At 42.7% G+C, this 27,568-nt stretch overlaps 1 protein-coding gene across 1 annotated transcript in view; it reads left to right on the forward strand.

The window, feature by feature from the left end:
- The window catches only part of IL17REL (interleukin 17 receptor E like), a 50,867-nt gene continuing 23,299 nt past the window's right edge, over positions 1 to 27,568 (forward strand). The window contains exons 1-2 of the mRNA XM_051962647.1: positions 1 to 177; positions 21,940 to 21,967. Coding sequence (XP_051818607.1) covers positions 76 to 177; positions 21,940 to 21,967 — 130 coding nt within the window. The 5' untranslated portion in view covers positions 1 to 75. The remainder of the gene's footprint in view (positions 178 to 21,939; positions 21,968 to 27,568) is intronic.

Consider the following 27,568-nt stretch of genomic DNA (forward strand, 5'->3'; position numbering starts at 1 on the left):
GGAGCTTCGGTGTCTCAGCAAGGAAAGAGAGGCCAGCCTCCAGCACAGCCTCCCTGGCTCCCCGCAGACCCAGAGATGCTTTCAGGAAATGCCATCCTTTTTCTAACCCTGGTCTGGGGGACCCGGGAAGGGCAGACTATCCTCCAGATCGCAAAATGTGGCTTTGCCTGTTCAGAGGTAAGTGCTTACCTTCTTCCTCCCCAAGTCAGGGTCTCTGAGATTGCCTTGGAGCCGGTGGGCGGCTGGGGAAGGGCTCCAGAACCTGATTTGGATCCTCCAATACCGACTTAGGATCGCCCCGGGCAGGAGGAGGACCAGATGCGCAAACCCAGCGCTGAGCCGGCAGGCTTTGGAGAATCCCCGTGGATGCTGAGTGCGATGGGGAGTCTGCCGGCTGCCCCTGAGTCCCGAAGGGTGCTGAGCTGCCGGGATTGTTAGGATGAGGAGGAGCCAATACAGGGAAAAGGGAATCGGCGCCTGTTTGGGTTGCCGTGCAGACTTTGGGGGAGCCCAAGCTTTTGTTCCAGCCTCTCCTTGGATCTTCTGGGCTGAGGCTTGGTCCCAGGGACTACACTGAGACACCTCAGAACCATTCATCTCTTGCTCCGGAGGTGATGTTTGCTTCATGAATCCCCTGGTGTGTTATTCCCAGGCTGCATTTCTGAGGCACTTGTGTCAGACTCTTGTGCTGAATTGGGGTATCAGGCAGGAGGAGGGAGCTGGAGCACCTCAGAACCATTCATCTCTTGCTCCAGAGGTGATGTTTGCTCCATGAATTCCCCCTAGTCAGGTGTGTTATTCCCAGGCTGCATTTCTGAAGCATTTGTGTCAGACTCTTGTGCTGAATTAGAGTATCAGGCAGGAGGAGGGAGCTGGAGCATCTCAGAACCATTCATCTCTTGCTCTGGAGGTGATGTTTGCTTCATGAGGTCCCTGGTGTGTTATTCCCAAGCTGCATTTCTGAAGCACTTGTGTCAGGATCTTGTGCTGAAGTGGGATATCAGACAAGAGGAGGGGTCTGGAGCACCTCAGAACCATTCATCTCTTGGTCTGAAGGTGATGTTTGCTTCATGAGGTCCCTGGTGTGTTATTCCCAAGCTGCATTTCTGAAGCATTTTCTCACATCAGAGTCTTGTGCCAAGTTGGGGCCGGAGCAGGGGGATTGCATTTGTGCTTGGATGGGGATTTTCTTCAGGATGAGAGGGTAGGGCTGTGCTTGAGAATGAGGGAACAGCAACTGGACCTTCCAAGCGATTTCCCACTGGACTCATCACTGTTTTGTGGTCTCAGCATTTAGGACACCCAAGAAAATCATTTAATGTATCATAGTAGAGCAGATGCATTCTTTTAGGGTGGCAGTCCACAAGCCCCCCTTAAAAGCTATTTGGGATGTTGGAGCATGCAGTCTAGGGTGTTTATGGCCAATGGAGTGCCATGGGGACCGATTGGGGAGGGGGGTTCACCAGTGGTATTGGAGCTTAGGAATCAGAGTAGCCCAGGTCTGCCTAGTGTTTTAAGTTTACAAAGTACATTCTTTACTGCCCTAGGAAGGAGGCCATGATTGACCCAGAAACCCCTTCCCAAATGAAAACCAGTAACTACCCTTGCCACTTACTACCTACCCTAGAACATGGGAATAAGGGACGTACTGGGTTCAGTTTTCCAGATGGGACTGATAAAGGTGAAAATGACCACTTTGATAAAGGGTATAAAGACCTCCAAACCCTAGAATTCAGAACTCTTTCTGTTGGAGTTTTACTGAATCAATCCGGCGGACACTGATTAAGCACCAACTATATGCCAGGTACCATGCTAGTCTTTCGGATAGAGACAGAATTTTTAAAACCAGCTTTGGGGTACATGCCCAGTAACCAGAGGAGAATTAGCAGGGGGCAACAGCAGCAGACACTCATGTTCAGATATGGGGTAATGGAGAGAGCAGGAAGGTCCAGGGTTTGAGGCTCTGGCACTCAGGCTATATGATCTTGGACACGGGATTACTTAGGGGAATCCTGAGGTCCTTTCAAGCTCCAGAATTCTGACGTGCTGCTGTTGGTCTAAGGACACCTGTAGAGGGAGGGGTGTAAGAGAATGAAAATTGTCCATTCCAGGAGCCATCTTGGAGAGACTTAAGTCATCACTAATCAAAGACAGAAACCAATGGCAATAACTGCTCCTTCCTACAAGGCAATGATGTTGGTGCCTTCTTTGCATCACATATCAAGCTTTCTGCTGGCTGAAAGTCTTCTCCTCTCTGATGGAACTCTGACTCAGGATTTCCAAGGTCAAGGCAGTTGCTTTTTCTCACTTTATAATGAGTCAGCTCTGATAATTTTCAGAAATAGCATTTTCTATTTGGAGAATCCAGGCCCTGGTTTGCAGAGGCTGGGACGTATGGCCCTGGCAGTGCTAAACAAATCCACATTGTGTATCCAGGACTTCCCAGGGCAATTCTGGGGCTGAGCCTTATTTCTTATTTAAAAGGCAAGAAGAATATATGAGATCAGATATTTTGCCTTATTCCACATTATAGATCATGATACAAGAACATCCCTCCCCATGTCTCATATTCTGTGATAGCAAATCAGTGGTCATTACGTGCACTTACAGGAATGTGTATCAGACCATTTGATCCGATGCAAAGATGGTACCAGGTGGGCCTGATTGAGTAGACTAACCACACACTACCCCCATGTAGCTAATGAACCAGCAGTGATTGGAGGAGCTCAGGACCTAGGGCATGAGTGTTCCAGGCTGTCAGTAGTGTTGAGTGACTAATTTCAATTGTGTGTGGGTCATCTGTAACCTCATTTAGGGTTTTGGGGGCAAAGCCACTGGAATGGTTTGTCATTTCCTTTTGTCGCTCACTTTACAGATGAGGAAACTAAAGCACACGGGATTAACTGATTTGTCCAGAGTCATACAGCTAGTGTCTAAAGCCAGATTTGTACTTATGAAGATGAGTTTTGTTGACTCTAGGCTGAGTTCTTTATCCATTGAGCTACCAAACTGCTTTAGTCACAATCCATGACTGTCCAGAAAATAGTCAGAAAAGTTATCGGATCCTTGATCAGGAATCTTTGAAGCCATGTGGCAGAGTAACCCCAAACACCCAGGAATATCTTCTACCACTCCCCCAACTCATAGTTATTCAGTCTTTGTTCAAAGATACCCCAAAGGGGTGAACCCTGCACCTTCCAGAATAACCAAGGGGCTTTAGTTCAAAATGGTGGCCTTTGGGCCCAGAGAAGGCCTGAAGAGTGACTGTGGCTGAGTCATTATACCTTCTTTTTGGAGTTCCTTTCTCCAATGGACTGTTAGATCCTCAAGGATAGGGACCTGTCTCACTTTTGCCTGTGCATCCCCAGGGCCTAATTGAATGACCACGTTAGCACCCTGAATGTGATGACTGCATTAGCACCCTGGATACCTTAGGATCAGCTGGAGTCAGGATAACCAAAAGTCCTTGGTCTTTATTCTTGGTCTTTAGGGGTAGAAGTGAATTGGATGGAAGCAGAATCTCAGCAACCTGCCTCTCCGTCTCCTGCCCAGGAGTGACTCTGGCTAGTCTCACTCCACCCCCTAGTCCCTCCTACAATTCTCTGTATACACCAAACGATTGGGCCAGAACAGGATAGTGTGAAGGGCCATTTTCCAAGCATATTCTTATAGAGTATTGTCCAATAGGTAATTAGCCTCAAGTGCTCGATTGTATGACCTCAGTGCATTAACTCAAGAGTTTCATCTTCCGCTTTCTTTTGTTTTAGAACATAGGTGGTCACACCATCCCTTACTTCCTAGGGAGGTGAGAACCCCAAAAAGGAGATGATCACATCCTCCCTGACATCTCAGGAAGGGAGATGAAAAGCACCAACAGGAAGTGTGGGGATTGCTGGAGGGTTTCTGGGCTGAAGGGTCTTATTAGAAAAACAGGTATATGCAGGTCCATTGTCTGTTTTTATTGCTTGTGGCATACCCATAATTGCAAATGCTTGGATAAGGAATTCATGACCACTCGGGCTGTCTCTTTTGCTGCTGATATTGCAAAAGTGAATCCTGAAAAAGTGTCTGCCACAATGTGGATAAAAGACAGATGACTAAAAGATTTTTAATGGGTCACATCCATTTGCCAGATTTCATTGGGTCTCAAACCACGAGGGTTCTTCCCTGGAGGCAGTGTAAGAGCATCAAAAGGAAGGCAAGCTGTATGGGCTTTTACTTTTTTTTTTTTTTAATAACTTTTTATTGATAGAACCCATGCCAGGGTAATTTTTTACAGCATTATCCCTTGCATTCACTTCTGTTCTGATTTTTCCCCTCCCTCCCTGCACCCCCTCCCCTAGATGGCAAGCAGTCCTTTACATGTTGAATAGGTTATAGTATATCCTAGATACAATATATGTGTGCATGTATGGGCTTTTACTATGCTCCTAGCTTCCTCTCTTGTTATCCCAAATTGTAAACATAAAGCTCGAGCAGCCTGATGGTATTTAGAATGAGATTCTTGAGCTTCTTTAAATAAAGGAGTATTGGCCAACATAGTCAGAAGGCTATCTGCCTTTGAATTACCATCAAAAATAGAACCTGGAAGTCCACTATGAGAGTGAACATGCAAGATATAAATCTTACCTGGATGCTTTCTCATTTGCTCTTGAAGTTCCTTAAAGAGCTGATATATATTGGAAGCTACAAATTTTATTTGGGCTGTGGCAATTCTTTGCACCACACCTACTGAATAGGCCGAATCAGATATTATATTTATATCTCCTGGATAATAAGAGCTATTCTCTTTTTAGTTAAGTCACGAGAGTATACAGCATAAATATTATGTTTGGATGCATCTGTAAAGATAGTTGGTCCTTTAAGAGGAACTTTAGAAACCTTTTCTTCAAGAATCCATCGCCAATTATGTAATAGTCTGATTATCTTTAATGGAGACCCGTGTGTAAAATTTGGAGCCATGGCTAATAAAATTTGCCACTCTGGGATGGTTTCACAGCACACATTAATTTGTGCATTAGTATAAAAGATATATATCTTGTCAGGTCTTATCCTAGATAATTGTACTGTTCACTTAATGGCCTTTAATAAAATTCTAGCCACAAGCACTGGGTAAGGAAGAAAGGCTTTGTTCTGGATGTGCCAGGAGGTTCACCCACTCTATCACACTGTCTCCTTGATGAAGGACTGCTGTGGGTGCCTCTTGTGTAACAAAAACTGATATTTCCAAGGGTTTTTGAGTGACTCTTTCAACCACATTGGATAAAGCCAGTTCAACTTCTCTCAAAGTCTCTTGAGTTTGTTTTGTAAGCTGGCGTGGTGAATTTAAAGCACTGTCTCCCCTTAAAATGTCATATAACGGTCGTGGTTGATAGGTAGTCAAGCCTAACACTGGATGCATCCAATGGATATCTCCTATCCATTTCTGAAAGTCATTTAAGGTGTTTAGCTTCTCTGTTCTTAAGGAAAGTTTTTGTACTGTGAGCACCTTAGGGTGTTCTTCATATCCTAAATATTGAAAAGGAGCATGCCGTTGAATTTTTTTTCTGGAATTATGTACAATTTGTAGTTCCTCAGTGTTTCCATGGTCTTTTGTAGACATGCTTCTAACATTTGTTCCTCAGGTGCACATCCCAATATATTATCCATGTAATGTAATAACATAACTTTTGGAAATGCTTTTCTTATTGGACTAAGAGCAACAGCAACATACATTTGACACATAGTAGGGCTGTTTTTCATTTCCTGTGCAAAACTGTCCATATCTTTTGTAAGGCTCAGCTAAGTTAATACTGGGCACTGAAAAGACAAATCTTTTCATATCCTCTTTATCTAGAGGGATAGAATAGAAACAATCCTTAATGTCTATAACCCAAAGAGGCTATTCTCTAGGCAATTGAGTAGGAGATGGAAACCCAGGATGAAGAGTTCCCTCAGTTTCCATCTGTTCATTTACCTCTCTTAAATCAGTCAACATCCTTCATTTTCCAGATTTCTTTCTTACAACAAATACTGGGGAATTCCAAGGACTTAGAGAAGGTTGTAAGTATCCTTGGTCAAGTTGTTCCTGTACTATATCTAATAAGGCCTGAATTCTATTGCTACCTAAGGGCCACTGTTCTATCCGCACTGGTGTATCAGTTTTCCATTGGATAGGAATGGGTGAAAATGTTGGCAGGCCTTCAACAGCAGTCCTGCCTAAAAAACCGAAGTACTCATTTTTAATCCTAATTGTTGTAAAATGTGTCTTCCCCACAGATTGAAGGGGATTTTTCAACTATAAAAGGAGTAAAAACTTCTGTTTTGCCTTTAAATATCCATCTCAAAGGGGTAGTACTAACTTCACATGCTATTGATCCCCCTCCACCAGACATGTAGGTGTCTGCCTTAATCTTTGGCCAGTGACTGGGCCAGTTGTCACCTCTAATGACTGTACCATCTGCACCTGTGTCTACCAATCCTTCTAATGGTATACATTTTATATAGATAGTGAGCATAGGTCAGTCAACTGTCACAGCTGCTGTCCAGTATATTCCTGGATTTTGTGGCTTGGAGTCAGAATCTGGGCAACTATCACCAGATTGCTTATTAGGATCTGTATCAATAAACCTGATGCTACTACTTCTCCTGGTTGATAAGTCACACATTGTCTACCTGTGTTAGTGACTGGGATATTATCTACACATTCCCTAGTTTCCCACAGTGTGGATGGACACTGTTTTGTAAGTACACTCAGAAAGTGAAAATGGTCAAGCCTACTGTGCCTGGAGGCAAGGGATCCATCGGCTGGAGAGGAACAGATTTTATCTCTCCAGAGGGTATTTCAGTTGTCCCAGCTGCATACAACTCTATTCTCCCCAATTGTAATCCCTTTCTCCCATCAGATGGCTTCCTGGCTGATTGGTCATGTCTGGGTACTGAACTTCTAAGCACTCTCTGGGTATAGCATCAGCTACCATCATGCCCCAAGTATTTTTTGCCTTGGGCCCTGGGGCTGGGCTCCTCTTCCATTTCTCTGAATCAGTCTACATTTTGATGCCCAACAGAAGCCTCTGTTGCATTTCAGACATGGGGTTTTGGGTCTTGTTCTCCCACCCTGTTTTCTCACTCTGTCTCTAAGACAACATTGAGCTTTCAGATGCCCTACTTTACCACAATGAAAGCATTGATGAGTCTCTCTGGAAGTCCCTTGCCAAAAGGGTCCCTGTCTTCCCATGTTCGGATCTTGGGAAGTCTGCATCATAGCCTGGCTATAAAAGGCATTTGTGCCCACTGTGGCACAGCGTCTTATGAGCTCCTCTAAAGGAGCATCCTTGCGTAGTCCTAGTATAATCCTTCTACAAACCTCATTAGCATTTTCTTTAGCAAGTTGCCTTATCATAATTTCTGTTACTGCATTTTCACAATTAGTTTGTATGACAGCTGTCTGCAAACGTCCCACAAAATCAGCAAAGGGTTTATTTGGCCCTTGTGCAATTTTTGTGAAGGCCTCATCCTTGTCATTTTTACCGGGGAGAAAAGCCCATGCTTTGAAAGCAGCAGCAGCAGCAATTTGCTCATATGCTTCTATGGGGTAATTAATCTGTATTGAAATTTCTGCATAAGAACCTACACCTGTTAGTTGATCATAGGTGATTGGAGGATTAACTCCACTATGACTATTTTGTTGGGCTTGTATCCTACAGAGCTCATTATATTCAGAAAGCCACAAGTTTTGTCCAGGTTCTAAGCATGTCCTTGCTATAGATTTCCAGTCCCTAAGGGTTAAGACTTCATAAGCCAAATTCTGTAATAACATCTTAACATAAGTTGATGTAACCCCATAAAGAGTGCAAACTTTTTTCAGATTTTTGAAGATTTCTATATCAAAAGGAATGTATCTTCTACTTTCTTGACCTGAAGAATTAAACTGTTGAATCACAGTATACGTTCTGATTTTCAAATCAGATAAATCCTGTCCTCCTTCTGTGGCTTTAAGTAGTGCCTTTTGCAATCTAGTCATAGGAGGGGGTGATTGCTGGGGGGGAGGTGCTGGTGTTATCACTGCCCCTCCCACTACTCCTCTTCCCTACATCCTGGAAGGTGAAGTTGATGGGGGCGTGTCAATGACCTGCTCAGGTGTAGGCGAGGTTGAAGCTACCTGGTCAGAGTGAGAATCACCATGCTCTTCACCACACCCTTCATCATGCCCTTCACCACGCCCTTCATCCTCACTTAACTCCACATGCCCTCTGGTGATATTGCTATTAATCTGTTCGTTGTCTTCCTCACACTTCCTCATCTGGCTGTTCTTAAAACTTTTCTTTTTTCTATAACTTGCAGGATTCTTTAAGGCCAATTGTATTATGTTGGATATATAGAATGTTTCCTTGGAAATTGAATGAGGACCTTTATCATTGTAGTATTCACATAGTTGATCTCCTACCAGCTTCCAATTATCTAGCCCTCTTTCTTCTTCCTTTAAGAACCAAGGGGACCTGCATTCTAATGTACCCGAGAGTCTAGCGATCTGCAACCAAGTTACAATTAAGCCTTGTCCCTTGATCAACTTAAGCATGCTTTCTATAGCGGCCCCTCGGTGTGGGGCTGGGGGTGGGGCTGGGGTTGGGGGAGAATCTTTTCCTAATATCTGCCCCATTTCAGCTAAAAAAGGTTACTAGTTTAGCCCTTAACAAAATAAGTTCCCTGTTTGCCTATTAAAATACTCACCCTATTTCCTGGTCCCCGAGGACTTCATCAGTGAAATTAGGGTCCGTGATCCCACGTTGGGCACCAAATGTGATGACTGTGTTATCATCCTGGATACCTTAGAATCAGCCGGAGTCAGGATAACCAGAAGTCCTTGGTCTTTATTCTTGGTCCTTAGAGGTAGGAGTAAATTGGATGGAAGCAGAATCTCCTCAACCTGCCTCTATGTCTCCCTCCCAGAAGTGACTCTGGCTAGTCTCACTCCACCCCCTAGTCCCTCCCACGATTCTCTGTATACACCAAATGATTGGGCCAGCACAGGATAGTGTGAAGGGCCATTCTCTAAGCATATTCTTATAGAGTATTGTCCAATCAGTAATTAGCCTCAAGTGCTCAATTATCCGCCCTCAGTACATCAACTCAAAAGTTTCAGCCCTTTACACCTAATACATAATAAGTGCTTAATAAATGTTTCTTGAGTGGTTATAAACTGGGGGGACTAGGACTGGATGGCCTTTGGGTCCTTTTCAGCTTAGCCTTACATAAGACTATCTACTCAATGAATCTCTGAAGGGAGGGGATGACTTCATGGGGAAGGGAGGGGATGACTTCACGGGGAAGGGAGAACTCTCTACCCTCAAAAACTCCAAATCTAGCTAGGAAACTAGACTAGCAAACAGCAGTCAACTTGACAATGTTCCCAAGAGCATGTGATCCAAAGCAGTGACCCATTGGCTGATGCTGTAGGAGCTCGGAGAGGCCAGATGGGCTGGGGCGATCAGGAAAGGCCTTCTGAGAGAGCAGAGAGAATTTGGACTGAGATGGGGAAAATGGTAAAGATGAAAAGCTGGGGCGAGAGATAGTAAAGACACAAAGAGACAGTAAAGGCACAAAGACATAGTAAAGGCACAAAGACACAGTAAAGGCACAAAGAGCAGGAATGAGCTGGCAGTCTTTGGAGCAGAATGAGAACTCCAGATGACAGGGAAACAGGATGTCTCTTGGGACTCAGCAACCTTTTCTCCGGCACCTAAGGGAGATTAGGATGGGAGGGATCCTGGAGGAATTGTTTGAGGAATTGAGTGGGAAGACTCCTACATATCCGTAAGGCTTAAATGAGACTATTTACCAAAAGCAAACTTGCTGCCAAGTCATGCTGACAATGAGACATTTGGGGAAAGTCTCCTGGCACCCTCCCTTAGCATTCCACAGAGCCAAGGAGCTGGTACCATCAACAGCTGGCTGCCCAGCAGGGGCTCCTGATGAATCTTGGTGGCCTTCTTGGCCATCTGTCTGCTGTAGTCATCTGTGATGGATCTAAACCTGCCAGGAATGACTTTTATTTCTCCAGCGGGATCCAATGGGGGTCAACATTCAGGAAGTTCTCATTATTCTTAGCCAGCTTTCCTCCTGCCTGTCCTGGATCTTTATGGGCAGGACAAACCCCGCTTTTTCTCCTTTTGACTTTAGGACAAGCTGGGTCTGGTTGCGGAGGGGTGCTCACATCTGGGTGTCCAGGAAGGGTAGGCTCCCTCCCCACAAAAGAATGACAGGAAGTGTGAACTTTGTCTCATCTTGCTTAGACTTTCCAAGAGCTCTTCTGGGCTGGCCAGTACCCAGTCAGCCCCACTTAAGCCCAGCTTCCCAGGCTGAGGTATGGAAGTTCCATCTGTGACCCCCAATTATCCTAAGAACCCCACGTGGCCATAGCCAACAAGACAGTTTTCCAGACAGATTTGCAATGAGAGTTTAACCAAAGTGTTGGAGGGTTTCCCCCCACTCCTGTTAACTGCTTGGATTCTTATTTTAGTGAGGGAAGCTTCTTCATAAGGAGTGCTACTGGACAGCTGCACTGTAATAAACTGTGCCCTGGTGGGCTGCGCCATAGAGGGATTTAAGACATGTTCCCATTTTCCATCAGCCTTTCCCTGGCCCCTTCTAAGTCTGGCCTGGGAAGCTAAAAAAGTTCATCCAGGTCCAAGTTTCATTGTGTCCTGCGAGTCCCTTCTCCTAGATTCTCATCCTTCCCCATTTATTAGCATCAAACTGGTTTGTAGCCTCTCTTCCATCACGAGATCCCACCATTTGGGGCCCAGGCCCCTTAGCTCCCTTCTTCCCTCAATGTCTGGCTTGTACTGGGTACGTACCCTACCGTCAGTATGCAGAGCATGGGAAATATGACACTGCAGAGGAATGGGGGCAATAGGACATTTAAACACAGGGCCCACTTGCCAAGACCAGACTCTTATCTCCAGCTCCACAAGATGGAGGGGGTCATCTCTAGTCCCAGATTACTGACACCTAAGACTACCCTCCTTAGAATTTCTTTCCCTCTGCCCCCCATAGTGAAGAAGTAGCCCTTATGGGAGTGGCTAGAGGGGTCCCCCATGCAATGTTTTTCCTACTTCTGTTCTTGACTTGCCTCCCCTGGAACTTCTTTCCTATAGGAGATAGCTTTGACTCTTTACAAACCATGGTTTCTCACCCTTTAGGATTTTTCAGTGATTTGTGATCAGGAAAGGACTTTTATACTGGTTAGGGGAGTGTCTTTATGGGGAGAGAGAACTTAGCCTGAGCCTCTAGCTAGGAGGGGGCTAGTTGGCAATAGAATGGATGGGAGGGTCTTCCTTTGGAGAGATCTGCTCCATTCTGAATGGAACCAAGGTGAGACTCGGGTGCTTGACCTTCCCAGCCAGGTTTGCCCCCTCCCTTTCCACCCCCCCTCCCCATTAATGAAGACACATTTGTGGGGAAAGGGTGGGGGTGTTACAAGCCACTAACAAGTATTTCAAGAACCGGGAAGTTTTAATCCCTTGCCTCCAAGCTTCAAGTTGTGAAATTTCATTTTCATAACATCTCTTTTCAGCAGCAAGCTGGGCTGTGTCCAGGCCAGGGCCAGGGGCCAGAGGATGGGAAGGCTCAGGAAGAGGAAGCAGGGGGACCAGGTGGGATTCCCCGGTTACCACAAGACTGTCAACCAAGCCTTGGGAGTTCTGTCAGCTTTCCCTGAGAGTGACTCACTTAACCCCTTCTGAGAGTTACTTCCTCCCAGGCCTTGGGCGAGCTGAGCTGGGTGGGCCCATGTGCTCCAGCCAGTGCTAGGCTCCATGGAGGGGGAGGCAAGCCCAAGCCTGCCCTCGGGGAGACCCCCCAGAGCTGGAGCAGACAGGGAAAACTTCCTGAAATAGGCACTTATTTGTGAACAATGTTAATCTAGGTAAAGGCATGGTGACGGGGAGCTCAGAAACCCAGAAGCAGAGGCAGCAATGAGCCTGACTTGTAAGGATGTGACTCAGTTTCCTCCTCTGCAAACAGAGAGGCTTGGATTAGGTGAGCTCTGAAGGCCTTTCCATTCTTCATTCAGGACCCTAAACAGTCACACAGGTGATCCCTGTAGGGTCTGGGACTGTCCCCCTCTCATGAAAGCGAGACACCTGTGGTTGGCAGGGACTTGAAGTTACCTAGAACCACCCCAGCTGGAGGTCGGCACCCAGGGCTGCTGGCCTCTGGGCTCCATCCTTCCTTCCCCCTCCTAAAGAGTTCCGTATACAAGTCCCTTTGGCTAGGTCTGGCTTCTGGGAGGAGGCGATGAAGATGATGGGAGACATCATCTTTCTACCCAAATAAGGGGCAGCTCTATTCCCTCCTTCCTGCTAATGCAAAATAAAGCTGAAGTTGTTCAGCCTCAGCCCTTGCCTTTCACCCTGCGCCATCTCTGCCCTTAGCTCCCTCTCCCTCTCTGTCTCTGTCTTACTTTGGTTCCTTGGAAGGCATTGGAGGAGGAATAAAAGATTTATACTCTCATGGGTTTCTGGTTCGTGACTGATTTTCCATCCTTGTTCCATAAGTAATCCTGAATAAAGTGGAGATCCCAAGAAAGGGATTCTTAACCTAGAGTATGTGAACATTTCTTTTTTTTAGTATTTTGTTTTTTCCAATTATAGGTAAACATAATTTTCACATTTATTTTCGTAAGATTTTGAATTTCATTTTTTTTCTCCTCTTCCCAAGACAGCAAGCAGTCCCAATATAGGTTGTACATATACAATCATGTAAACACATTTCTATATTAGTCATATTGTAAAAGAAAAAATAGAACAAAAGGGAAAAACCACACAAAAAAGGGGGGAAAAAGTGAAAATAGTCTGCTTCAATCTGCATCCAGACTCCATAGTTCTTTTTCTGGATGTGGATACATTTTCCATCAAGAGTCTTTCGGAATTGTCTTGGATCATAATAATGCTAAGAAAAGCTAAGTGAATCAAAGCTGATCATCGCACAATGTTTTGTTTTTTGTTTGTTTTTTACTGTACAATGTTCTCCTGGTAGTTCTCAATTCACTTAGTATCAGTTCATGTAAATCTTTCAAGGTTTTTCTTAAATTTGCTTGCTTATCATTTCTTATATATATAATATAACATTATATTCATCGTGGCTTATTCAGACATTTCCCAATCAATAGACATCCCCTCAATTTCCAATTCTTCGCCACCACAAAAAGAGCTGCTGTAAACATTTTTGTCTGTGTGAATCCTTTCACTCTTTTATGATCTCTTTGGGATACAGACCCAGTGGTGGTATTATTGGATCAAAAGGACATGCAGTTCAAAAGGACATGTAGTTTAATTGCCCTTTGGGCATAGTAGTATGTGAACTTTTGAAAGAGATTCTGGTACAGTTAGATCACTTTCCTTTATAATCTGTCTTTTATTTTATGCATTTACAAGGATTATTTTGAGAAAGGATCCCAAGACTTCAGCGGCCTGGCTACCCCAAAGGATCTGTGTCACACAAAAAGACTAAGAACTCTTGCTATAAGAATTGGGAGTGGGAAAGTGTTGAGAAGGAGGGGTAGAAGGCCAGAGGATGGATCGGATCTTGATTTGCCAGGCTTCACCACTGCCTTCACCAAATAGCCTTCTGCGGATGAAATAGCTTTGGGAAGCCTGGCCTGCCTGGGCCTTTCGTTGCCCTAGAGTAAGATAGAAATGAGGGAAGAATCTAGGAAGGAGTGTATCCATTCTCACTGCAAAATCCCAGAGCCACCAGCTGTAGGACAAAACCCAGGTCCACGTGGTCTAACTCAGTCACTGAAGGTGGGGAGGAGAGAAGAGGAGTCCTCTTCCAATGGAGGGGGCATCCATTCTCAGAAGGGACTTAGGATCTAGGAATGCCCCCTACCTCCTCCTGGACAAGGAGCCTTTTCTTCAGGACCTCCCTAAATACACTCTCTTCTCACCTCCACAACATCCATTCCCTCTCTTTCCTCAAAATCCTTTTGGAAGCTATGCTAGTGATGGACTGGAGAGAGAGAATTGAGGGAAAAGGCAAGAGAATGTCAAGCCCTGATCTAAAGTGGAGGTTGGGTGGGGGGAGGGGAGGAATCAGATCGGAGGGGAGATGTGCAGATAGAAATGGCAAGCTCTGATTGGCTCTGTAGAGCAAGAGACAGGGAAGAGCAGGGATGCTGTCACAATCGGGCACCCGAGATGCTGGAAAGAAAATGATGGCTTCCACAGAAATAGGAAAGGCCGGGAAAGGGAAGGATTTGAAGAGAAAGGCAATAAATTCTGTTTTAGACATCAAACTTAATATCCAGTAAGTGATTTGGTAATAAAGGAACCAAAGGTCAGGAGAGAAACTAGAACTGGATATTTAGTTCTGGAAATAATCTTCGGTGAGTGCTGATGAGCTAATTGAGAGAAAGCGTAAAGGGGAAGAGACAGGACTCAGGACAAGGCCTTGGGAAACACCCACAGTTAGGGGACATGAAATGGATGAGGAGCCAGCAGTCAGACGAGGAGAGTGGAGTCCCAGCCAAGAGAGGATGTCTAGGAAGAGAAGGTGCTCAAAGGCAAGGAGAATGAGGATGGAGAGGAAGTCATCAGATAGGATAATTCAATTAGATCACTGGTAACTTTGTATTTATTGATCTCAAGCCTAGTCAAGGTCTGGCACATAGTAGGCACTCAATAAGTTCTTGTCAACCGAGTCAGTCCGTTCAACTTCTGGATGTCTCATTGCTAGAAAGATTTTACTTATAATGAGCTGATGACTTCTTGATGACTTCCATCCTTTTTGTTTGTTTGTTTGTTTTTTTACTAGTCTACAAAGACAATTAATGCAGAGAAAATGGGCCAGAATTGCGATTGCATAAATATTGGCAAAGTATTGTCGTCACCCCCATTTTACAGATGAGGTAACAGATTCTGAGAGGTGAACTCAGTTACTTCCTTAATACCTTTGTGCTCTTGAGCAAGTAACTTCCCCTCTTTGAGCCTCAGTTTTCTCATTTGTAAAATGAGGAAGCTGGGTTAAATGACCTTTCAGGTTCCTTCTGGGGTTTTTTTTTCCTCCTATGATTCTCTGACTCAAAATGTGTGTGTCTGTCTTAGGCACACTCATATAGGTATATGTAAATGGACTGAAAGATTATGAAGGAGCCAGGTTGTGAAATGTTTTATATGTCAAATAGAGGATTTTACATTTGGTCCTAGAGGCAGTAGGAAGTCATTGAAGTTTATTGAGTGAGAATGAAATGAAATAGTCAAAACACACATATAGTCAAAGGAAAATCACTTTGTGAGCTGTGTGGAAGATGAATCGAAATATAGAAAATCAGGGACATCAACTAGATAGTATTGAAATAGTATAGCCAGGTAATTAATTAAGGTTTGAGCTAAGTGGGGGCTTCTTTGGAGTGGGATCATACATGTCTGAGAAATGTTGGAAAGATGGAAGCAAAATTGGCAAAATCGTACTGATTGGTTGTGTGGGTTGAGTAAGAGTGAAGACCCGAGGGTGAAATGGAAGCTATGAGAGTTGTGTCTGGAAGATGACCATGATACCAATACCCAACAATAAAAGGAAGTTCAGAGTAGGGGAGAAAGACCACCAGGTCCATGACATTTACTTTCTCGGTATCTTAAGTATCTGTGATCTGTAGCACAGTGGAAAGAGCATTAGTTGTGGAATTAACTGCGTCAGATTGGGCAAGTCACCTCATCTACATAGGCCTGTTTCCTCACCCATAAAATGGAGGAGGGATGGCCTGATGGCCTCTAAGATCTAACTCTAGAGCCTAGATTGGATGATTCCATGATCGCTCCAACACCACCAGTCCCAGTCTCTCTTTGACTCCGTGGAGAAGACCAGATGCCCCTGTGCTGTGACTTCTTCACACTTAGTTGGGCAGGTCCTTGAACACATGCCATTTAGGCTGCCCCAGATCCAGGCCTGATGCTACTAAAGCTTTAAGGACTGTGCTGGTACAGCAACTCAGAAGAGTCGAGGAGAACTCTGGTCCAAATCTCATCTCTCCCAATGAGCTTCTTGGAGACTCAGCTTTCTCTTCTGTAAAACAGCTGCTAATTCCCCTTGTCACTCATCTCCTAGGATTGCCACAAAGTTCTGGTGTGAGAATACTTGGGAAGACATTGCCAGTTTCTAAATACCAGAATGATGGCAACTCCAGCAGTCATGGAGACCTGGGATCGCTTCCAACCACTGGGATACGGGGAGACTAGAATAGGAATAAATGGAAAATCTGACATACTTAGGTCCAAAAAATCAACCATTCAAGGGGGAACTGGAGGGCTGGAGGAATGGTGGCTACCCTGCAATTTACAGGAAATAAAAAATATAGAAATTACAAGAAACAGCAAACTCAATATAACATAAACAGAAAGGGTCCCTATCTTGGAGTGAGGAAGATTTGGATTCAAATTCTACTTCAATTTGCTAGTTATGACTCCGAGCAGGCACTTAACATCTCTGTTCCTCAGTTTCCTTATTTGTAAAATGAAAGCATTGGATTCAGTGACCTCTAAGGTCCCTTTGAACTCTAAATCTCTGGCCCCATTATTCTCCTATGGTGAAGTAGAAGACAAAAGAGCTTATTTGGTCTTCAGATGTGACCTCAGAAGCCTGGTGACCAGACGAGGAAGGTGACAAACTTCAGCCTGCCCTTTGCTCCAAGCAAACCACATCTGATGATTCAAAGAGGAGATATAGGGTAGTGGATCAAACCCAAGTTTGATGCCAAATCAAATGCCCCCTTAATCAATAAGCATTTATTAAGCACCCATTTTGTCCACACCAGGCATCGTATGAAGTATTTGGAGATATGACAATTTTAAAAAATGATGAAATTTCTACCTGTGAGGATTTTCTGTAATATTGACACTTTCTAGTGACATGATCATGAACAAGATACTTCACCTCAGAAGCTCAGTTTCTTCATCTGTAAAATGTACCGTAAAACTGGGGCTCCATGAAATGGCTTAATTCACCAAAACTCAGATGTGAACCCTATCTGCTGACTTTAAACCTCCCCCCCTTCTACAAAATGTAAGGTCCTCGTGAGCAAGAACTGCTTAGTTGGACTCTAACCATGATAATACCTGGCTCAGTACTGAGAATTTCCACACTACCAGATCACTTTTGTTCATCTTTACATATTCCCAATGGAAAAGATTTGGTTTTGAATGCTTATTATTGTTCAGTTTATTACTTTTCACTTAATTAATATGTTTCTGTCAGATTATGCCATGTGTACTACAGCTTCCCAATAAAATAGCTAATTAACACTTAGTGAGTAGTTGCACGTTTAAACAAGTCCCAAATAACAAATGCTTGTTTTAAAATATAAACTTTCTCCAATACACGAACTCCTTCTTCAGCAAGGTTTTTCTTTCCAGGAAGAACAGTTCAATTTATTGTGTGATACTGGAAGCTAATCAGTTGAGCATGGAAATAAAGGGAGCTTTAGAGAAATCCAATCTGGAACTTATTTCCTCTTACATCATGGCACATTATGTGACCATTCTTTGTTTCTGCCTGTAAAATCCTTGGAACAAGTAATGGATACAAAACTGAACTGTCTCTATCATCAGTGACACAATTCTGTACCTTGTTAATTAAAAAGTTGTCACTGGAACTGGGCTACTATCATATGAAAATTACTGTCATCTTTGGATGAAGCTTTTGTTTTTATCCCTGTTTTATGGCTCAAAACTTTGAAAATAAGAACTAAGTCAAGAATCTTCCTTTCCTTAATGGGTCATTCTGAAGAATAAAAGAAAAGGAAAAGAGTCAAGTTGAGAAGAATCTCAGATAAACTGGAGTTGTGTAGGACAAGGATGATGTGATGGGGTGTGGTATGTATCATGATTTATGATACCTAGAAATGTAGTTCCTCTCAATAATTATGAAATTTCAGTGACCACTTAGAAAACAAGAAACCTTCACAACAATTTGTCCATGGTACAAATAGTCTTACCCTGATCCCAAGAGTCCAGGATGTTTGGAACAGGTTATATACTAAAGGATTTCAACATTCATATGAGAGTAACTTTGTGACAAAAGTTCACATCCATAGTTCCTTCAAGAATTGGGTTTTTCAACTCCTAAACTCCAGTTTCTGGGATAAGAATTCACTATTTGACAAAAATGCTGGGAGAACTGGAAAATAACATGTCAGAAACTCACAACCCATACCAAAATAAGGTCAAAATGAGTACATGATTTTGGCATAAAAGGTGATATTATAAGTAAATTAGGAGAGTAAAGGATAGTTAATCTATCAGATCTTGAGAAGGGAGGAATTTATGTCCAAAGAAATGCAAAATGGACAATTTTGATTACATTAAAAATTTTTTTTCACCAACAAAACCATAGCAAGGGATTAGAAGGGAAACAGAAAGGGGGAGGGGGATTTTTATAGTCAGTGTTTCTGATAAAGGCCTCATTTCTAAAATATATAAAGAACTGAGTCAAATTTATAAGAATACAAGACATTCCCCAATTGATAAATGGTCAAAGGATATAAACAATTTTCAGATGAAGAAATTAAAACAATTTATAATCATGTGAAAAATTGTTCTAAATTACTTGAGAAATGCAAATTAAAACAACACTGAGGTTCTTCCTCACAACTCTCAGATTGGCTAAAATGACAGGAAAAGATAAAAATAAATGTTGGAGGGGACTGGGAAAACTGAAAAACTAATGCATTGCTGGTGGAGTTGTGAAATGAGCCATCCATTCTGGTACAATATGGTACTATGCCCAAAGGGCTATGAAACTGTGCATACCCTTTGATCCAGTACTGAGTCTGTCTTTCAAAGAAATCATAAAAGAGGGGAAAAGGACCACATGTGCAAAAAATGTTTATAGTATTTCTTTTTGTGGTGACAAAGAATTGGAAAATAAATAGACGGGGAATGGCTGAACAAGTTATGATATATTATAATAATGGAATATTATTCTAAAAAATATGATGAACAGGATGATTTAAGAAAGTTACATGAACTGATGCTGAGTGAAAGAAACAGAACCGGAAAAACATCATATACAGCAATCGCAATATTGTGAGATGATCAACTATGACAGACGTAGTTCTTTTCAGCAGTTCAATGACCCAAGGCAATGCCAATAAAGTTTGGGTGGAAAATGCCATTCACATCCAGAGAGAGAACTGTGGAAATGGAATATAAATTAATACGTGCTATGTTCACCTTTTTTGTTGTTATTGTTTTCTCCCATTTTTTTTCCTCTCTTGTGGTTTTTCCCTTTTGCTCTGATTTTCCTCTCCCAACATGATTCATAAAGAAATATTTTTAAAATGAATGTATATGTATAACCAAAAAAAAAAAAACCCACACACTGTTTTTACATGTAACTGGGGAAAATTTTAAAAAATTAAAAAGAAAGAAGAGAAAACTGGGTTATTTGTTGAGGGAGAGACAATTCTTCCTCTTCAAGAGCCAGTGGGACCTTTCCCCCGCTAAGCTATCTTTGTCCTTTGGACTGGATTAGCTCACACCATTCACAAAGATGGGGAAACCCGGCACATATCAGAAAATACCTATTCCCTCTGGAGGTTGGACAGAGTTGAGCTGGGTCTGGGCTTCCTGCCAGACCAAAGCAATTTCTTTCCTGGTGAAGAGAGAAAGAGCATAAAAGGAAGTTGCCTGGGAACCAAGAAAAATGACAGAAGTTTGTTTCTTTGAGATCCTGAAGGAAATGAAGCACTGTCCCTTCTGGAGCTGGTGTCTTTGCCTTTTTTCTCTGGCTCTTGGACCTCTTAGGTGGCCTGGGCAAGCTGAGATCTGTGAGCAGCACTTTGTTTGCTCAATACAGCTGCTCGGCCTTACAGCAGGCAACATGACATGTGCCCTCAAGTCAACTTTATGACTCATGACATACAAATAATACAAAAAGAAATGAAAATAAACCACTTGGGCATATATCACAACGAGGCTGATGATCAAAAAAATTGTCTTCAGAGGTGCCAAAATACTCACAGCAGCACTTTTTGCTGGAACGAAGGAGATGTCGTTACATTGGAGAAACCCTATCCTGGGTTCTTATCCTGGAATTCTGTTGTGCTATTAGGGATTGATGAAGGATACAGAAAAGCGAGGGAAGAGTTACACACAGATATAAAGCCAAATGAGCGGGACCAGAGAAACAATGTACACCATAGCTGCAACAACATCAGCAGAAGGAGCAAACGCCGCAAAGCCATTGAGATGGAATTCTGCCAAATTGGAATGACCACTCTTGGCTTGAGAAGACAGATGATAAACTACCTCTTGAGCCAAGTCAACAAGCTTTTATTAGGCGCCTACTTACCTTACACTAGGCATTGTCCTAAGTGCTGGGTATACCAAGAAAAGCCCCTGCCTTCAAGAAGCTCCCAGTCTAATGCGGGGGATTCAATAAGCAATTATTTGATATTCAGTTATGTACAGAGAAAGGATCCTTTGGATATAATTTCCCTCTTCTTTGCAGAGATGGGAGACCATGAATGTGTGTGTGTATGTATACATATATGACACCAGATATTTTAATATACTGCTTAATTTTGTAGAACTCTTTTTCTTTTCTTCTTTTTTCTTCTTTAGTATAAGGCATATAATATAATATATTAATATATATATAATATATAACATATTATATATCATATATAATTAAATATTATATATATGATATATAATATATTGTATATAATATAATATATATATAATAATATATATAATATATATTATAAAGTGCCTCTCTGAGGAGAAATAAAGGAAGGGGTGAAATAGAAAATGTAGATAATGTAAAAATCAAAGATATAAATGAAAATTCATTGTTTGTGAGAGAGAGAGGGGGGGAAGCAGAAGAGAGAGAGCGAGAGAGACAGAAAGAGACAGTGAGAGAGAGACAGACAGAGAAAGAGAGAGAGGAGAGGAGAAAAGAATCGAGAGAGAGAAGGAAAGAGGAAGGGAGAAAGGGAGGGAGAGAGTCAGCTTAGAAATTTAAGGAATAGAATCTCAGAAGTATAGTTTAACAATATAAGTTTAAATTTAATACTGTCAGATCTGGTGTACCATGCCTCCATGAAATTCTCTCTTTAACCCAATGTTCAGGAAAGAGTGTAGCATTAAAGTTACTGCTCACTTCTGGTAGAGGGGTAGGGCTGTATAAAGTAACAGTGGCATAAAGGCTGGCTTTTGGTGAAAGGAGGAAAGGAAGGGGAACCCCAGGGGAGGGACAGGGCAGGGCAGATTGGGAATTTCCTCTAGGACAAAAGGAGGGAAGGAGATAACCAACAAGTTAGAACTGCCCCAGAACCTGAACTTTCTATTCATACCTTTTATTCAAATTCTAGAATACATGTGTTAAAATTCTGTACCATCTAAAATTTCCACCCTGTGACAAAACCCCAGCTGCTCCTGGCTCTTTATAGCTCCAGGTAATTTCTTCAGCCTCTGAGTCTCATTCCACAAGATATAGTGGAAATAATGCTCCAGATCACACAAGCACTTTCTTAGTATTATTCTTTTTTTTTTCTTTTTAGTAAAGGGAAATAGAAATAACATACCAGGAGTAAGTCATTAGAATACACTCCAAATTCGGTTGCCTCCAAGTTTTCTAACTTTCATCATAACTTAAAATTTTCAAAACGCTAAATGTCTTTTTTGTGGTACAAACAGTCTTCTGCTTATCCCAAGGGATTAGGAAAAGTGTAATAGGGTCTACTATGGGACTGCAACAGATGTTGGGGGAAGACTCTTTGTGAGAAATTTTCAGGTCCAATTCAGCCCATGACCCATTCTAAGCCAAGAATTCTAGGCCAAGTTATCTATTCTCCCCAAGGGTCTAAGCAAGACTTGCTGTACTGTGACTCCTTTACCCCTAATAAAGTCTATGGTTCACTACCTTAACTTAATGCTGTCTCTCTGTTCTATTTCTCCTCAGGGGGTGTCTTGCAAGAACAAAGTGAACAGTGAGTATCCAGATGGGGGTAGTCTCTGCTCAGCTCCCCAGCTTGCACTTGTCACCCTTGGGAATCTGGGCTGTCTGTCTCCTAGAAACCCTTCCTCCCTAGCTTCACCTCCATGATCCCAGCCTACTGTGACCTGGTGGTGAAAGTTGCTCCTGGAAGGGTTAGAGACAGAATTTAAACTGGACTTTGAGGAGTGGGCAGGATTTCAGCAAGTAGTCATGGGGGAATAATGCCATTTCTGGAGTGCTAGAATTGGGGGACCTCAAGGATCATTTGCTCTGGTTCCCTCCTTTAAGAAACAAGGTACATGGGTTCCTTTACCATGAGGGCTTCTCCTCAGAGACACTGTTTAAAAAGGCTATAATTCTGACAATTCATGGGCTCTGTGTCCCCATATGCACCTGGCTTATGCTGACCAACATTTTCCTCACCTTTAAGCAGACCTAGATTTAGAGAGGGTCTTGCTCATGTCAAGTCAGGAAAAGATCTGAGACCTGTAGGAGCAGGCCCCAGGGAAAATGAGACAGAAGGGAGAGGGAAGGAAAGAGAGCCATGAAACTTTTAGTGCTGATGAATCCATATCAGCACTGGACCCTCTGAAGAAGAAATAGCCTCCTGAGCTTCAAGAGATGCAGGCGTGGGTCCCTGGGTCCCCCAGGAGAGTCCACGAAGGCCTGATGAGATCAAGGAAGGAACAGCAGTGGGTGGGCTTCCTTCCCCTCCCTGAACAGCTTCCTCTTTGCTTCTTATTGCCACTGACATCGAGAACCTTTCTCTTCCTTTTCTCTGTGTCTGGAATAGGCTGAAGAACATTTTGTTCTGGTCCAGCAAATGATGCTGTCAGAATACATTCAGTAATTAGCATTTATTAAACAGTTATAATGTGCCAGGCCCTGGAAATCCAAAGATACACACTAAATTCCCTCAGAGAGCTTACATCCCCTGAGAAGAGAAAACAGGTATAGTTATCCATTTCTGGAGTGTTAGCAGTGGGGGACTTCTCAAGGGTCATTTGCTTTGGTTTTTTCCTTTAAGAAACAAAGGTACATGGGTTCGTAGGTACTGTGAGGGACATATGTGACATATATGTAATGTATATTTACATTAACTAAATATTAAGTCTTTGTTAGGAAGACAGCTAGCAGCTGAGGGGTATATCAAGAAACACTTCGCATGACAGGGGAAGTTAGAAGTGAGCTTTGAGATTCTACTCCTGAGATTCTAAGAAATGAAGCTGAGAAAGGAGTATATTCTAGGTATTTGGGGGAGAAGAGATGGGGTATCATGTGCAGAACATGAGAAATTTAGGAAGTATTTATGAAGATAATGTCAGGAGAAACAAGTGCTGTTTTCTTCACTTTTGATGACTTAAGAAAATTGGCAGGAAGGAAGGGACAGTTGTGAGTCTATATTGCCAAGGTGGGATCACAAACCTTGGTAACGGAAGGACTGGGAGAGTTGAGAAAGGAAGGATTCAAAGATAATCCAAGTTTCATAGAAAATGGGACAGTTCACCTGTCAGTAAACATTTATTAAGTACCTACTGTGTACACTGGGATAAGCACTGGAGAGAAAAAGATTATCCTTTCTCCCTGGGAGCTCCCAGTCTCATGCAGTAGACATCGTGCAAATAATCAAGTACACCCAGACTGCAGATGGGGTAAATTAGACATTGTCGACAGAGGAAAGGCAATACTTCCTGTAGAAGGTGGGATTTTAGCTGGGATTTGGAGGAAGTCAGGAGAGCAAGAGGGGAAGATGAGGAGGGAGAACTTCTCAGGCATGGGGGGCAGGTGGGGAAAATTCCCAGAGCCAAAAAATTGGAAAGTCCTATTCTGCAGACAAACCAATTTTCCTGAAGAGGGAACTAAGAATCAGTGAATTTGAGTTAAGTTCTGGAAAATTTCTATACTGTTTCCCTAAAAGGGATGGATTGTGGATATTCAAAAAGGGAACTAATGATCACTAAAAGCTGGGCTTACTTCCTTGAGAACAGGTCCACGTCAGCCCAGCCTTACCCCATTTCCTTCTTTTAAACTAAGGTTACGAGACTCCGAGTTCGGGGAATTCTGTTGACATAGTATGGCTGTGTTGCAGCAAAGTCTCTGACAGAGAAGCTTGTGTTCTCTTTGTGGGAAACTGAAGAGGTGTGGCCCGGAACATGGTATAGTTAGGTAGGGTAAGCCATGTCTCAATGATCTGACACCAAGTGTGGTCACTAATGGTCCATTGATAGTAATAGTAATGGTAATGGTAATGAGCTTGGAGGTAACCCTTTCCTGGACTTCATATATACTGAGCAACACTTCTTTCCATCGATGACTTAGGAGAGGTTTCCAGTTTGAGCCTTGGAGGGATGGGATTGAGCAAAAGAACTATGACAAAGGGTCCATATCCAGTTATGTGTCTGCTCATCCAATGGATACTAACAGTATCATCCTAATAGTAGTAAAGCTAACCTTAACCTCAAATGGGTTTTTCAGGTCTTCAGACTTGAAAATATTGGGAATCAATGACTCAGATAAAGGCAAGGACCTATCAGATTTGTGGAAGAGAAATTCCATGGCAATTCTCAAAAGGAAAGCCCCTAACATTCCCTCCCCTTCTCTCCATGCCCTGGCCCGAGGGGGTCTACCTTGAGGCTACCCATTGCCAGGACCATACATATCAATCTTCCCCATATAGATATGCAGATGAGCCGATGTTAGGAGTAACAGATCTCAGCAGGGTTAGCAGAAAGCAGGAGGAGTGTATGTATGTCTCTCATCTCTCATTATCTCTCATCATCTCTCATCATCTCATGATGATGAGAGATGATGAGAGATGATAAGAGGAGATGAGAGATAATGAGAGATGATGAGAGATAATGAAAGCTGATGAGAGATGGTGAGATAATGAGAGATGATGAGATGAGATGATGAAGATGATGAGATGATGAGAGATGATGAGGGATAATGAGGTGAGATGATGAGAGATAATGAGGTGAGATGACGAGAAGATGAGAAGGAGATGATGAGATGATGATGAAATGATGATGAGAGATGATGAGATGAGATGATGAGATGAAATGATGAGAGATGATGAGAGATGATGAGATGATGAGAGATGATGAGGGATAATGAGGTGAGATGATGAGAGATAATGAGAGATAATGAGATGAAATGATGAGAAGATGAGGAGATGATGAGATGATGATGAAATGATGATGAGAGATGATAAGATGATGAGATAATGAGAAGATGATGAGATTTTGATGAGAGAAGATGAGAAGATGATGAAATGATGAGAAGAAAATGATGAGATAATGAGAAGATGAGAAGAAGATGATGAGATGATGAGAAGATGAGAAGAAGATGAGATCATGATGAGATGATAAGATCATGAGAAGAAGATGATGGATCATGATGAGATGATGAGAAGAAGATGATGAGATGATGAGAAGATGAGAAGATGATGAAATGATGAGAAGATGAGAAGATGATGAAATGATGAGAAGAAAATGATGAGATAATGAGAAGAAGATGATGAGATGATGAGAAGATGATGAGATCATGATGAGATAATGAGATGATGAGAAGAAGATGATGAGATAATGAGAAGATGAGAAGAAGATGATGAGATGATGAGAAGATGAGAAGATGATGAGAAGAAGATGACAAGATGAGAAGATGATGAGATGATGAGAAGATTATGAGAAGATGATGAGATGATGAGAAGATGAGAAGAAGATGATGAGAAGATGAGAAGATGATGAGAAGAAGATGACAAGATGAGAAGATGATGAGATGATGAGAAGATTATGAGAAGATGATGAGATGATGAGAAGATGAGAAGAAGATGATGAGATGATGAGAAGATGAGAAGATGATGAGAAGAAGATGACAAGATGAGAAGATGATGAGATGATGAGAAGATTATGAGAAGATGATGAGATGATGAGAAGATGAGAAGAAGATGATGAGATGATGAGAAGATGAGAAGATGATGAGATGATGAGATGATGAGAAGAAGATGATGAGATAATGAGAAGATGAGAAGAAGATGATGAGATGATGAGAAGATGATGAGATCATGATGAGAGGATGAAAAGAAGATAAGATGATGATAAGATGATGAGATGATGAGAAGATGATGAGATAATGAGAAGATGAGAAGAAGATGATGAGATAATGAGGAGATGAGAAGAAGATGATGAGATAATGAGGAGATGATGAGAGATGATGAAAGAGAGAGAGAGAGGAAGTATTTTCCCTGAGGAAGAGAAGACTGGAGGACATGATGGCTTTCTTTGAGTACTCAAAATGTTGGCTTAGGTAAAAGGGATTTGACTGCTTTTTGGGCAGAGTTAATGATGGAAAGTATCAGAGATATATTTCAGATCAATTGTTTCAAAAGCATCCCAACTATCAGATTTATACAGTAGGGGAAGGGGCTGCTTCAGGAGATCCTGGGACTATATTTGTAGCAGAAAGGGACCTTAGGGGCCATTCCCCTATATTTAAGTTGAGGAAACCGAGGTCCAGGGAAATGAAGTGATTTTTGCAAAGTCACACAAGTAGTATTTGGCAGAGCCAGGATTTGGCAGATTGGCAGATCTGCATTTTCCCAACCTAACCAAGACCTTATGAAATCCAACTCAGCTTCTGTGAATGTAAGACTAAGTGAATTATTGTCTTGTAGACAAAAACAGTGAAACTAGAAAGAGGAGAGAGTTTGGGGTGGGGAAAAGGAGAATAAACTTTGTTTTAGACATGTGAAGTACCAACTGGGCATCCAGGTGGAGACATGAGGCTGGCACTCAGGATGAGGCTGAGGGCATTGATTTTGGAATGCTCAATATGGGCATGGATGTAGAAAGGGAAACACTGAACTGAGGGTTGAAGACTAAACTGAGGAATGTACTGACAAGACTGGGCTATATTCCAGATTGGGAATTGTCCCGAGGACTGGATCAGGGCCTCTTCATTCTTGGAAAGAGGCAGAAGTGGGACCAACAAGGTGAATCCCACAAGTCTTTATTAAATGCTTAAGATGTGTCAGGCACTGTGCTCAGTACTGGGTATACAAATAAAGGGAAAAACAGTTCTTGCCCTCAAGGAGCTTACATTCTAAATCAGGAAGCTGCATGTAAATAGATAAATTATATCCTGAGTAACTTAAGGGCCAAAGCACTTCCTCTTCAAAACAGGACTTTGTGTCCGGTGACCTACCTTTTCCCTTCATCTCATTTCCCACGTCAGTTCTGGCTGCCCAGCCTCTGCTGTCATTGGCCTTCCTTGGCAGATCACTGGCAAAGAATGAGGCAAGATGGGAAGAGCACTCCCCCTCTCCCAACCTTCTGAGCCTACGCCCCCCTCTTGGCCCAATGTAGCCTTTAGCCACTGCCGCAGACTGGAAAGGGATCACTTGAGATGAGATGGTGGCCATCAGAGTAGAAAGTGGGTGGAGAGCCACAAGGTTTTTCAGAGGTGCTCTGGATAAGCATTGGTGGCTGATTCACCATTCCTATGGTCCTCCCCAGCTGGAAGTGAAGTGATCCCATTTAGGGCTTCTTTCAGTGAAAAGACAGATTCTCTGTGACATCCAGTTTTTTTCCCGTTA

Source organism: Antechinus flavipes, chromosome 5 (genome assembly GCF_016432865.1).
Source record: "Antechinus flavipes isolate AdamAnt ecotype Samford, QLD, Australia chromosome 5, AdamAnt_v2, whole genome shotgun sequence".
In the NCBI taxonomy this organism is placed as follows: Eukaryota; Metazoa; Chordata; class Mammalia; order Dasyuromorphia; family Dasyuridae; genus Antechinus; species Antechinus flavipes.